Below are 13,420 nucleotides of genomic sequence, written 5' to 3' on the forward strand. Positions count from 1 at the left end.
TGTGTGTGTGTGTGTGTGTGTGAGAGAGAGAGAAAATGAGCGAGTGAGTGAGTGAGTGTGTGAGAGTATGTATATGTGAAAAACATCCAAAAGTGTTTATTTATCATAGCGGCAATTTATTATCTAGACTCTCCTCTCTGTGTCCAGGTGACTACATGTCCCTCCTGGCTATTCCCCCTTCCTATCAGATCCTTTCTTACACTGATCGTTTGACTCAACCTAATCTCTTCGCCCGTCTGTCAATAACATCCGACTACTGAACACTGAGAGAGGGGACGTTGTCAAGACATGCTGAGTGAGGCCTTCTTAGGAGCCTGGAGGATCAACGTTACCTAGCGGTCTTTAAAGACTGGATAAAGTCAACACCATCACGGGGGACCATTGACAGCGATGGAAACGGAGGAGCCAAAGTGTCCAGTAGTGGGTCTAAACACAGAGCGCAGCAGGTCACCTGTGGCTGACGTTGATGATGTCCCGTGTCCGGAGGTGCTGCTCCTCCACTTTGCCCGCGAGGTAAACACAGCTCATAGCGACCAGGTAGGGCTCGTACACCCGCAGGCTGACGCACTCGAAGAACCGGTGGTACAGCTCACAGGCCGTGGCCACTGGCACGGAGCGCATCCCCAGCTTCACCCCTGGAACACATGATGATACACAATGCACAACATTGATACACAACGAGGAAACACAACGATGATACACAAAAATGATGCACAACTAAACACGCTGAGGGTCAGCCCGGGTACACTACGGCAGAAGCCTACGGGAAACAATACCACAGACACATTGAGATTGCTTCTTTTTTTTTCATAAACATTAGAGAACGATTTATGACATTCGACGGTTACCTGATTCCATGATAAAGCGACAGACACGGAAGTGTGTTTTAATTTCCCTGGTAACGTCCGTCTCTGAGTCCGAGCCGCCTCTGGCTGCCTGCCCTGGGGGTCCACCATGAGCAGCAGGCCCCCCTGAGTGCGAGCCGCCTCTGGCTGCCTGCCCCGGGGGTCCACCATGAGCAGCAGGCCCCCCTGATTTCGAGCCACCTCTGGCTACCTGCCCCGGGGGTCCATCATGAGCAGTCCTGGAGGAAGGGTCCTCCATCCCCCGTGGAGCTGCTCCCTTCACCACCTAGTTACGTTAAACAAGGCACGCTTGTGGACCGCCGGGTGAACCAGGGTGTTGGGTTCAGGCTGGAGCCCACGAGCCCGCCACTGGAGCCCACGAGCCCTCCGCTAACAAACTCCAGCGGAGACGTGAATCACGCCAGGCTCCCGCTCTTCAACAGAAGACCTCCGACATGTGACGGAGGGCGCACTGACTATAAACGTTATTCAGATTCGATAATTATGATGATAACAAAACCTGTAACACCCTTTCTCCTGGTTGTATGTTGATCACTATGTAACACTGTTCTTCTGTGGTGTGAACCGGTATCTCCACTAACCACCGCCACCTGTCGTCCCGGAGCGGACACACGCACAGTGAACGCAACGTGCACGTCAAATGCATAAAATGCATTGATGTATTTATAATTTATAATATAACTAAACTTTAATGAAAACAGAGTAACCTGATATTTTTTTGCGTATAAAGCAACAGAGTTATAAAGACACAATGTAACGTCTAGTGAAGGAAATACCAGGTTTATATTTGATAAAACTACATATTCTTTTTTTTTTCATAAATTTGTCCGGGATCCTTGCGAATTCAATAATCATACAAAGAGTTGATAAAAGAGAAGAATGCTCTACCTTTTATAATTTAAAATCTCCTCTCCTCTTGATTTTATGAGCATCGTTCTATGATCGTAGAAAAATAACAAATAACAAATATATGCACTTGGTACAATATTTCTGCTGCTGAGATTTTTAATTTATGTCATGAAACATCTCTGCCAAAGTTTATAAAATAAAACTTGAGGTACAGTGTTGCCAGATTGGGCCAGACCAAAAGGAGCCTCGTAGCTAAGCAACTAGTAAACATCCACATAATGCAGGCAGCTGCCGACACATCAATAATGTCGTCGAATTACTCTGCGAACCAGGTCAGAAAGTCACAACAATTGGATTACTGGGCTTCATTCACGTTCATTTACTGATATATTTTTGTTTCTTACAATTTCCAGTATGAGAGTTCTTACAAGTCGCAGAGACTGCAGAACTGGTGCGTCTCTAAACCATGCAGACAGGTAGGGGGACTTCGAGGGCTTTAAGTAGTTAGAAGGTTATAGTCTGGTAGGTGCTTAATCATTATTGGTGGGGTTACTGACTCAACGTGTGTGTGTGTGTGTGTGTGTGTGTGTGTGTGTGTGTGTGTGTGTGTGTGTGTGTGTGTGTGTGTGTGTGTGTGTGTGTGTGTGTGTGTGTGTGTGTGTGTGTGTGTGTGTGTGTGTGTGTGTGTGTGTGTGTGTGTGTGTCAAGAGACCCACTGCTCTAGAAGGTCACACCACTTTCATTGCTGATGACAGAGGACATCTGATGCCAGGAGTTTCCAAGGTAGAAGAATAAAATATGCTATTCCTTCATGTCTAATGGATAGCAGCGCCTAGCTTCCAGGCATGGCTCAAGTGTTGATCAACCCCCGTTGTTGGTGACAGAGAGGAAGCTCCTGGCCGGCCTTCAAGGGGACCTGGGACCTCCCAGCTCGACTCCCCCCTCAGGGCCTCAACCCAACCAGCCGCTCTGTGGAGGGCTGGAACCGACTTCAGGCGCTTCACGGTGGTCCAAAACGCACCCGCACAACTCAGCCTCAAGAGGGCAGCAAAGACACGCCTCATCAGGTGAGAGACTGTCTCTAGATTAAACGCAATGCTTTAACAATTCAACAAAATAAGAGAAGTAGAGAAAGCCGCAGTTTAAGGGATAAAGACTTATAAACATTTGAGCAGAAGTAACAACAAAACCTGAGTTGGCTTGAAGAACACCTGATCTGGAGTCAGGCTTCAGGTTATATTCTCCAATGGAGGAGGTTCCTCCTCCTTGCACTGGCCAATCATCATCCTATGTATCGGGATTAGACACCGCACTGCCAGTGCCCCAGTTAACTGATCATCCCTTAACATGAGAGTTAATTGGATATAGAAATGTACAGCTTTTAGTGGCAACGGTAAACTGGGGGCCAGGTGAAATAAGGGGCCCCTTCTCTCTCTGGCGTCATGAAACCCTTCCCCTCTCTTCTTGCTCTGAGGAGGGGAGCCAGATACAGAGAGGTCACATGGTTAAGGGTCATACTGGGGTACTGGGTTCATGGGGCAGCTGAGGGTGAGAACTGATGGTCCAGCTCCACCTCTAGGTTCCAGCTCCACCTCTAGGCTCCACCTCTAGGTTCCAGCTCCACCCCTAGGTTCCAGCTCTAGGTCGAGCTCCACTTCTAGGTCCAGCTGTGTGTCGCTCCTCTGTGACTCCTCCAAAATGCTCTTGGCTTTTCAAAATAATCAAACCTAAAGAAAACACATGTTTGAGTTTCACCGTATCGTTGCCAGGACCCTGATTGTTCTACCTAACCATCGCCCTAGCCATAACACTAACCATAACCCTAACCCCTTAACCTCTTAACCTAACAATCGCCCTAGCCGTAACCCTATCCCCTAAACCTCTTAACCCTAGCCCTAAACCTAACCCCTTAACCAAACAAACCCCTAAATCGAACCCCTTAGCCTACCCTAACCCCTAAACCTAACCCCTTAACCTAACCCTAAACCTCTTAACCTAACCCTAAACCTAACCCCTTAACCTAACCCTAAACCTAACCTAACATTACCCAAATCCCTAAACATAACCCCTAAACCTAACCTCTTAACCTAACCCTTACCCCTAAACCTAACCCCTAAACCTAACCTCTTAACCTAACCCTAAACCTAACCCCTTGCCCTAACCCTAAACCTAACCTCTTAACCGTTAAGGGGTTAGGTTTAGGGTTAGGTTAAGAGGTTAGGTTTAGGGGTTAGGTTTAGGGGTTAGGGTAATATTAGGTTAGGTTTAGGGTTAGGTTAAGGCTTAACCAAACCTAAACCTAACCTAGGTTTAGGTTTAGAATAGAATAGAATAGAAAGCTTTATTGTCATTGTACAAGTACAACGAAAATTCAATGAGCAGCTCCATACATGCACACATGTAATCGAATATAAATATATAATAATTACAAAAGCAATATATAATATAAATAAAATAAAAAAATAAAAAAATTCAAATGCACAGTTAAACTTAAATACACCGTAAAGACTACCAACAGACAAAAAACCATCAGTGCAGAACTGAGTTCAGTATGGTGACAGCTTTAGGAAAGAAGCTGTTTAGGGTTAGGTTTAGGCTTAACCTAACCCTAACCCTAGCCCCTTAACCTAACCATCGCCCCAACCATAACCCTAGCCAGAACAATCACCCCTAAGCCTATTAACCTATCCATAAACCTAGCCATGACCCTAACCTAAACCAGGGCTATTCAACCTCCTTAACAAGTGGGCCGAAAAGGAAAACCACTGGGGGTTCATGGGCCACACAGAGTAAAACTACTTGAATGAATCGCTACAAATAAATCGTACTTGAGCAGTGTTAACCTAATATATATAGTACTACTACATGGAATACACTTGTCAGAAGCATTCCTTCCTTCTTCACTTTTAATCGTATCATTATAAAAGATTTTGTTCTCACATATTTTGGACACGTATTTTGAATTCAACAATGTTGTTTGAATCATCACAAAACAGAACTACTGTACATTATGAGATATTTTGAGCCAGTGAGTCAGTGAGAAAGATTGCACTGCCTTGTTTGCCTAGTTTGGCTTGTTTGCCCTTGTTCTGATTGCATTCATATGAGAAAAGCTAGACTCACACGTATCGGTTGAGCCAAACATTGCCAGAATAAGTGATGCCAGTTCCTGATTGTGTGGTACTGATACTGGCTAGTCTCACCGGCTACACACAGAAACCTGATTTGCATGCAACTATGTTTCTCCTTTATTTTATTTATTTTTTGCATGCAACCTCTTGCGGGCCAGAAAAAAATTAAGAGGGGCCGCATTTGGCCCACCGGCCGCTAGTTGAATAGGCCTGCCCTAAACCTTACCAGAACACTAACCCCTTAACCTAACCATCACCCTAACCATTAATTGATTGGCCAGCATTAAACCCAATCAACCGGACTCGGTCCAGAGAGGTGGAGCTTGAAAGGGTTAAAGATCCCATGCCATGCTATTTATGGATGCTTTAATATAGGTATTAGTGGGCCATAAACACAGTATTCAAAGACGTCCCCGAAATTCAGCCGTGGTGCAGAGTTACAGCCACTCCGAACCTGTCGCACATTGAGCTTCCCCCAAACGCGCTGTTTCGGTGGGCGTGTCAAGGCAGGTCAAGGAGGGGGGTGGGGGGGTGGCCCTGAGCAGCTTGTAGCCACAGTACAATGCGCTCTGGTTACGGTGGGCGTGTCAAGGCAGGTCAAGGAGGGGGGTGGGGGTGTGGCCCTGAGCAGCTTGTAGCCACAGTACCATGCGCTCTGTTTACGGTGGATGTATCGCAATGGCTCGTAGAAACCCATATTATACATAGATATCTATATAATATAATATAATATAATATATAATGTATATTATCACCTGGCCCTGAGCAGCCCACGGTACCATGCGCTCTGTTTACGGTGGATGTATCGCAATGGCTCTTAGAAACCCATATTATACATAGATATCTATATCATATAATCTATAATATATATTATCACCTGGCCCTGATCAGCTTGTAGCCACGGCACCACGCGCTCTGTTTACGGTGGATGTATCGCAATGGCTCTTAGAAACCCATTTAATACATAGATATCTATATCATAATATATATTATCACGGCCAAAAGCTGTGTGAGCCTCCAGACGATAGGCTATTATGAATCTCAAACGACCGCGTCTTCTTCAAATTGATGTGGAAGTGGAAGAACCAGAGACGTCGGAGAACCCGACGAAGTCCTTTGCGATTCATTATATCGTCTGGAGGTGCACACAGCTTTTGACCGTGATCATATGTATTATTTGATATAGATATCTATGTATTATATGATATTATTTAGATGTAGAGCCCCAGAACTGCAACGCAAGTGTTGTACACTTCCTTGTTATTTGGATAACCGTTCTGCTGTTGGTGTTATAACACGTCGGACTCTCGTCTCTGGTATTTCTACAACGAGACTCGTAGTGGGGGTCATCTCAGCCATGGTTGAGAATGAATTGGGGGAAAGGAACTTTGGCTTTGACTCCCTGAAGTACATGAACCACGACATGGAGGAGAAGGGGATTGTTGGCCGCGAATGTATCCCGCTTGAGCCCTGCTTCCCGCCGCCTCGGCAGCGGTCAGCGCTAATCACCGCCTCCTGAAGCCGAGGCGGTGGTCCATCGGCAGCGAGGCTCCGGCGGGAGACGACCGCGGTCAACAATCCCTTTCTCCTCCATGTTGTGGTTCATGCCTACTTCAGGGAGTCAAAGCCAAAGTTCCTTTCCCCCAAATTCATTCTCAACCATGGCTGAGATAACCCCCACTACGAGTCTCGTTGTAGAAATACCAGAGACGAGAGTCCGACGTGTTATCACACCAACAGCAGAACGGTTATCCAAATAACAAGGAAGTGTACAACACTTGCGTTACAGTCCTGGAGCTCTATATATAAATAATATCATATAATAAATAGATATCTATATCAAATAATACATATTATCATGGCCAAAAGCTGTGTGCACGTCCAGACGATATAATGAATCCCAAAGGACTTCGTCGGGTTCTCCGACGTCTCTGGTTCTTCCACTTCCACATCAATCTGTAGTAGACAGAACCGCGCGCTGCCTGCTGCCTGCTGCCGGCGCAAGGCACCACCGCCCGGCTGCCCGCTGCCGGGCGGTGGTGCTTCGCGGTGGTGCTTCGCGGCGGTGGTGCCTCGCGGCAACCGGCGGCAGGCAGCATGTCGCAGTTCATGTACTTCGATGTCGTTCTGCCATTGCATTCAAAATTCTGTAACTAGCCTGTTACTACGAACTAAGCAACTACAATACACGTATTAGCATTTAGCACTAGCTCAATCACGACTCCTTCAGAATTCTTGTGGGTGGTTACGAACCAACCAAGTGGGCAGGGCCATGAATAATAGTTTGACAACGCTACGTCACAGTGTCACCTTATCCAGATTGGCTCATTTCTTCTGCCTTTTTCCTTTCATTGCCTATTGCATTCAGCAGACAAACTGCATAGATTTCAAACTTACCACAGCTCACAAACTTATTCAGACCTATGTTATTTAACAAACAACAGGAAAAATGTCATTTTAATGGCATGGGCTCTTTAAGATCTGTCCTTTTGGCTCTGCAGTGAGATACACTTGCATCAGGTTGTAACAGTTTATACAATATTTATAAAGTGAGTCGACATTTGCCGGGAAACTGTTATTTTTGAGCCACTTACTCACTTTATGTCTGATTGGATATTTTACAAGAATTCCTGAGATTAAGAGTGCTGTGAAGAAGCTTTGTTGTTTGTTGACTTCTTCACAAACACTTTTCATTGATATCAACTGGTTATCTTAATTATAAAACCTTCCATGGCTGGGCTTCAATGTTTTTGGCCAAAAGTAGCTCATTTTCTTTTCCTCTCAGGAATTCGCATTTTAAATCAATGGTCAAATGTTTGTGGTGACAACTGCAATAGGACGTGAAGCAGTTCTTCCATTTCTTAGGCAGAACACGATGCACCGCAGGACTGCTCCGCCACCAACCCCACCCCCCCACCTCCAGCCCAGTCCCAGGAACCCCCCGGCTGCTCTGGGGTGGAGGGGCCACCCAGCAAGGAGGGCCGACAACCCCTGCATGTTTAGCAAGCAGTGTGTGATCTTGGGTTTCTACGTCCAGGTGTTTGGTCCTGTACTCTGGCATGCACTCGTGCTGGCTTTCATTGGTAGTTTGTACTTGGGTTGTAGCATCCTTCTCTCTGTATAATAAAGAGCATCTATAAAGTCGCCAGCAGAAGTCCCCATGAGACCCTCAATGAGAGTAACATCCTCCGTGAGAGTATCAGCACCGAGCCGCTGAGCGGCCATAAGCCGCTCTCCTATGGCCGCTCAGTTACAGCACTGAGCGGCTCCGTGTCAGCACGGAGCCGCTCAGGAGCCATGTTCAGGCACCCCCGCTCCCAGCGAGCTGTGGCCCCTGCCCCTCTGGATTATAATGCTGTGAGGAACCGTGCATTGTGGGAGTCTCAATGGTTGTTCAAACACTTCATCAGTCAATATTTACATTTACAGCCATATACTGCCAATAGCAAAGAGTCTTGGGAAAATAAAATTTGCCTCAAATTACACCCATTTTATTATATCTATATATATAATGAAAATATATCTATATATTTGTTTAATAACAATAACTATATATATATATATATACATAATTAGGTGAGTGCTGGAAGCAGTGCTCAACTTTTGTTAGTCTTTATTGTTTCTTTACCTGACGTTAACCATATGCAGAACCAAAACAGGTTCACGACTGTTTCGAAGCGATTGCTTAGTCATTACGTGGAACAATAACGAAGCCTTAAGAGTGGTGGGCATTGAAATGAAAGGCTGCTCTTGTAGTTGAGGGGCGTTAGGGGTGCCAAAGTGGCAATTAAAGAAAATGACTAAGCGATTGGAAATATGATTGTTATATATCGGGCCTTTGTGAGTTTGGACCCCCGTTTATATGGCAAAAGGCTAGGTGATTGCTACATACAGAAGCTAAATGCTAACGTGCTTGAAAACTATCTTTCAATGTCATGCTATCTCCACAAACCAAGTTATATGAAAGACCCCAAGGCGTCCAGTACAGGCCTTTCATTTTGCTGCCAGTAGATTACTGTCATATATCAGCGGCATGCTGTATGCTAAGATTACAGCAAGCTAGCTGTATGTATATGATCGTGGGGAACCTGCTGAAAAGTTTTACAGTGTGCTCCATCATTATTATTTAATGCCACTCAATCACATATTTAAAGTTTCATTCTGCTTTGGGGACATTGGCCCATTTTCTCGCTTTGGGTTTTAACGGGGTAATGGAAAATGTGCAAGACATCTAACCCAAAATGGGCCGTTTCTTCCATTTGTTTCCACTTGACTTTTAGAGTCAATGGGCATTCAACAATATGCCCATGGCACTGTCTGATAACGGAAAACAATATGGGCCAGTGTATGGAGAGAAAACAGATAACAATTTAGTAACTGGCCCCAAACACATAACCTGACCATGCATGGTTTACAGGGAAAGCCATAAACAATGGCAGCATTTTTAACAATATCGGACAATAACTGGAATGTGCACTTGATTCAATACAAAACTATTCAATGTTTAATCAACCATGTTGGGGACACAGCTTAGCTTATTGATGGTTAAATTGGATCCCACCCATCAGACACCCGGCTGTGAGATTCTCTCAAGGATGCCATAGGAAATTGCATTATAAAACTATAAAATATATATCCAAGTCTGTATCATAAGCTCAATAATAAAACAAGCAAATTCAGCTCCCATTCACAAGGCTGGTGTGCAGATCGGTCTTGACAGTGACTCTAATTTTCATAATTGCTATCCAATCTTTATGTTTTCCGGTGACTCGCAACCGTAAACAGGAAGTAGAGGAGCCAAACTCCATCTCCAGAGCCTTCTTCTCAAACATTCCATTGTTCATGATCCCCAATGGCCGGAAGTCCTTGCAGCTCTTCTCCCCCCTCACTGTGGTCTCAACGTTCTGGCCCAGCTCCACCACAGCAAACAGTAGGACGTCCTTCCCTTCAAAGCCCGTCACCACCCTCACACTGGTCACCACGGCCGGCGCTCTGAGGACCACCGTCAGATAGCTTCCAAGCTCCGGTGTGCGCCCCCAGAAGTACCCCTCCCCTGCCTCCCACGCCAGCCGGGGCACGTGGTCCTTGTACACGGATATATCGCTGTACACGTCGGCCACAGGGTTGGAGTAGACATCCTTTTCGAAGGACATGTCCTTAAGCGGGTTGGCGTTGCCCTTGAAGGAGGAGAAGGCCCCAATGTGCTGAAACAGGGAGGGCTTGATAAGGATCTGCTCCTTCTGGACCAACAGCTCGCGGAAGTGAGTGAGCAGCCAATCGCAGGGCATCTCCTGGTAAAACAGGAAGAGAAAGCGGGCCAGGAGGGGTAGGTCTGCCGCTTTGTAGAGCTTCCCGATGTAGCCCAGGCTGGAGAACTCCAGCAGGGCCCAGTGGACCGCCTGGCGCTCCTGGATGCTCTTGTGGATGGTGGAGAGGAAGCTGTGGGCGGAGATGACGTCGTCCTCCAGCTGGAGGTAGTAGGTGGCCTGGCTGCTGCTGTAGTGCATCAGGAACGAGTAGTCCACGTTCTGCTTGGAGCGGAAGGACACTCGCTCCGGAGCGTCGTTGTAGTTCCTCTTCAGGGCTGCAGGAGAAGATGGGCGGGGGGCAAGGTCAGACTGAGCAGGGGACTTGTGTCACGTAAGGTGCTCACTGTGGTCTGGGGCCCCCGCTCTGTTACTCTGTGGTCCCAGTATATGTTACTCTGTGGTCTGGGGCCCCCTCTATGTTACTCTGTGGTCTGGGGCCCCCTCTATGTTACTCAGTGGTCTGGGGCCCCCTCTATGTTACTCTGTGGTCTGGGGCCCCCCTCTATGTTACTCTGTGGTCTGGGGCCCCCTCTATGTTACTCTGTGGTCTGGGGCCCCCTCTATGTTACTCAGTGGTCTGGGGCCCCCTCTATGTTACTCAGTGGTCTGGGGCCCCCCTCTATGTTACTCTGGGCCAGCACCTGTATGCATGCATTATTACAACAGATCTGTACCTGTAAGGGGTGGGTAGAACTGCGGCGGTACGTGTATCACTAGAAGCTGGCCCTTGTCCAACTCGGAGGGGTGGGCAGCTCTGATCTCGTCCAGCGTCGCCCCTCGCCACACAGGGTCAAATTCAGCAAGCAGCACCACCACCACCATGGAGGCCCTCTCTGTGGAGGACGACTGGGAGAAGAGGGAAGCCAGGGTCGGCAGGAGGTAGCTGCCCTTCTTCCTCTTCACCGACGCCAGACCGATCGTAAGGAACCCTGGGCGGAGGAAGGGAGGTGTAGAGGCTCGGCATGGATTTGTGTGTGTGTTTGTGTGGGGGTTAAACATGAATGCACTCACTCTCGATGTAGCCTTCACTAAGAAAAAATATTGCTAATTACCTATTTTATTTTCGACAATTACACAATACAATTTCTTTACAACAATTACAAACCAATCTTCGGATGTCGATTTCATGTCAATAAATTCCCGTTGTCCTCTCTCTCTCTCTCTCTCTCTCTCTCTCTCTCTCTCTCTCTCTCTCTCTCTCTCTCTCTCTCTCTCTCTCTCTCTCTCTCTCTTTCTCTCTCTCTCTCTCTCTGTGTGATAAAGAAGTAAAAAATACTTCTTATTGTATAGTTGGAAAGGCCTGCACCAATCAGAGCAACGAAACGGGGGACGCAGCACTAAGCCACGGATATATTGTAAACAGACAAGCAGAGGAATCGGCACGCCGGTCTGCATCAGCCATCTTTGTTGTTGTTGTTAAAATGCCTCTCCGGTGCTCCTCTGGCCCGTCGTCAGATTGACCCCGCCTCACTTTAGACAAACGGTTGCGGTTGGTCGGTCTGTCTCGCACCACCAGGCAGGAATATTTTTGTATGGGAGGGCATCCAGACCAAATGAAGCGTGAGCTGGTGAGACTGGTCTGGTTCCCATTAAGTGGTGCGGGATCCAGGATTGTGTGTGTGTGTGTGTGTGTGTGTGTGTGTGTGTGTGTGTGTGTGTGTGTGTGTGTGTGTGTGTGTGTGTGTGTGTGTGTGTGTGTGCGTCTCACGCTGTTTGATTGCGGGCACTCCAGCCAGCAACAGGTAGGACACGTTGAGCGGCAGGTAGTTCCCCCCGTCTACCCAGGATGCACTAGCGCCCTCACTCTTGGCGAGGGGCCAGGTCAGCTCTGACGCGCTCTCACCCGGTTGCTGTGGAGCCAGCAATAGTCATTTTTGAATTCAAATAAGGAAGTAAAGTAAATAAATATCCCTCCCCTTGGGGAAATTCACATTTCCAGTAGAACTTGATTCCCTGCAAAACACAGCCAGGGGTTGAGTGCTTGCGTGCACAATTTATGCATTTTTTCTCTCACTGTACAGTACGTTGAGGAACAACAAAATGACAATAAAAGTAAACAAAATAAGTCAATAAAAGTAAATAGAAAGTGAGCAATATAGCACATATTTAAAAATTCCTTATAAAAAAGAGCCAGAGATAGATATAAAAATAATAAATATAATGCAATTGCAAATCTGTGTTTCGCTACAATTATGTGTCATCCTGCATTAACTTTATTTGTTTTAAGTAGACATTCATTGTTCGATTCACTGGAGACAATGTGCGCTCACCGTCAGTAGGAGGTCAGACCGGCCCAGGAGGTAGACGGTGAGCAGCAGGAGGGACCCAACCAACACCTTGGTCAAAGAACACCGCATGTCCTCCTGAGAACTACCTGTGCGCTCAATCATACACACACGCGCGCGCGCGCACACACGCACACGCACACACGCACACACACACACACACACACACACACACACACACACACACACACACACACACACACACACAGTGACTTGGGTAGTTAGTGTTTAACTCAGTCAGCAATGCAGCAAATAATAGTTGATTTAATCCTGTAAATATATGTTTCAGGAAGAATAGATACAACAGCGAGGGCCGAGGTGTGTTAGAGAGCACTGGAAGATTCCCTGTAGTATTTACAAACAATTGTATTGTTTATTGAAAAAAATAACTATCTATATTTCCAACTAATCAGAGTACACCGTTAATTACAACGCTGATACAATTCTAACATGGTATTAGTGTTGTAATTAACGGTGTAGGCTACTGTAAACGTTTTCAAGTGTCAAAATCGATTGGGTTCAAGACTCCAGAACACAATTATAATCACATTGATGGAGAAACTCGATTCAAACAACCTTACCTACAAGCAGCGTGTTGTGTGTGTTCAGGAAGCGATGTAGTAAATGTGTTGGTGTCAGAAGTGTATCGTCGTCATATTCAGTGAGGCGCTCATGAAGTTATAGCACACCTCCTCCCCAGCAGCGGCTGTCAGACGGGGAGCTGGAGACAGCAGCAGAAGCAATTACGGTAGCGCGGTGAGAGTCCCAGTCCAGTGACACACACCGCCACTCTCTGGAGCCTGGTGTCATAAGTCCACGCAAATCACATTTATTGTCCCCCACACACCAGATAACCAAGGTAACTTCAAACTCCAAAGAGGTGCTATGGTTTCGGAATGTAGCTTTACCCATGCCCGAAGCCAAAATAAATTAATAATTGTAAACTGATACAACTGTATAAACACCAGGGGTTGAGAAGA

The 13,420-nt window shown here is 46.6% G+C and overlaps 3 protein-coding genes across 4 annotated transcripts; 1 reads left to right on the forward strand and 2 right to left on the reverse strand.

Moving 5' to 3' along the window:
* Positions 1–76: 76 nt before the first annotated feature.
* On the reverse strand, positions 77–1,436 carry ccnq (cyclin Q). The gene is made up of 2 exons (XM_056600735.1): positions 849–1,436; positions 77–635 (listed from the first exon to the last, which is right to left on the reverse strand). Exons 1-2 carry the CDS (start codon positions 1,102–1,104, stop codon positions 448–450), a joined length of 444 nt encoding a protein of 147 aa, XP_056456710.1. The 5' UTR covers positions 1,105–1,436; the 3' UTR covers positions 77–447.
* Positions 1,437–1,966: 530 nt separating this feature from the next.
* cfap126 (cilia and flagella associated protein 126) lies at positions 1,967–8,034 on the forward strand. Its single transcript, XM_056586073.1, has 5 exons — positions 1,967–2,047; positions 2,129–2,191; positions 2,424–2,498; positions 2,600–2,782; positions 7,712–8,034. The coding sequence occupies exons 1-5, from the start codon at positions 1,994–1,996 to the stop codon at positions 7,847–7,849; spliced, it is 513 nt and encodes a 170-aa protein (XP_056442048.1). The 5' UTR covers positions 1,967–1,993; the 3' UTR covers positions 7,850–8,034.
* Positions 6,898–13,103, reverse strand: LOC130379284 (alpha-1,3-mannosyl-glycoprotein 4-beta-N-acetylglucosaminyltransferase C-like). Of its 2 annotated transcripts, none has more exons than XM_056586027.1 (5): positions 13,022–13,103; positions 12,426–12,529; positions 11,864–12,005; positions 10,830–11,084; positions 6,898–10,430 (listed from the first exon to the last, which is right to left on the reverse strand). In XM_056586027.1, the coding sequence occupies exons 2-5, from the start codon at positions 12,510–12,512 to the stop codon at positions 9,523–9,525; spliced, it is 1,392 nt and encodes a 463-aa protein (XP_056442002.1). In that variant the 5' UTR covers positions 12,513–12,529; positions 13,022–13,103; the 3' UTR covers positions 6,898–9,522. The 2 variants fall into 2 exon arrangements, with proteins under 2 accessions (XP_056442002.1, XP_056442012.1); XM_056586037.1 differs by having other exon boundaries at positions 12,426–12,525; positions 13,022–13,083.
* Positions 13,104–13,420: the final 317 nt, after the last annotated feature.

Source organism: Gadus chalcogrammus, chromosome 1 (genome assembly GCF_026213295.1).
Source record: "Gadus chalcogrammus isolate NIFS_2021 chromosome 1, NIFS_Gcha_1.0, whole genome shotgun sequence".
NCBI lineage: Eukaryota > Metazoa > Chordata > Actinopteri > Gadiformes > Gadidae > Gadus > Gadus chalcogrammus.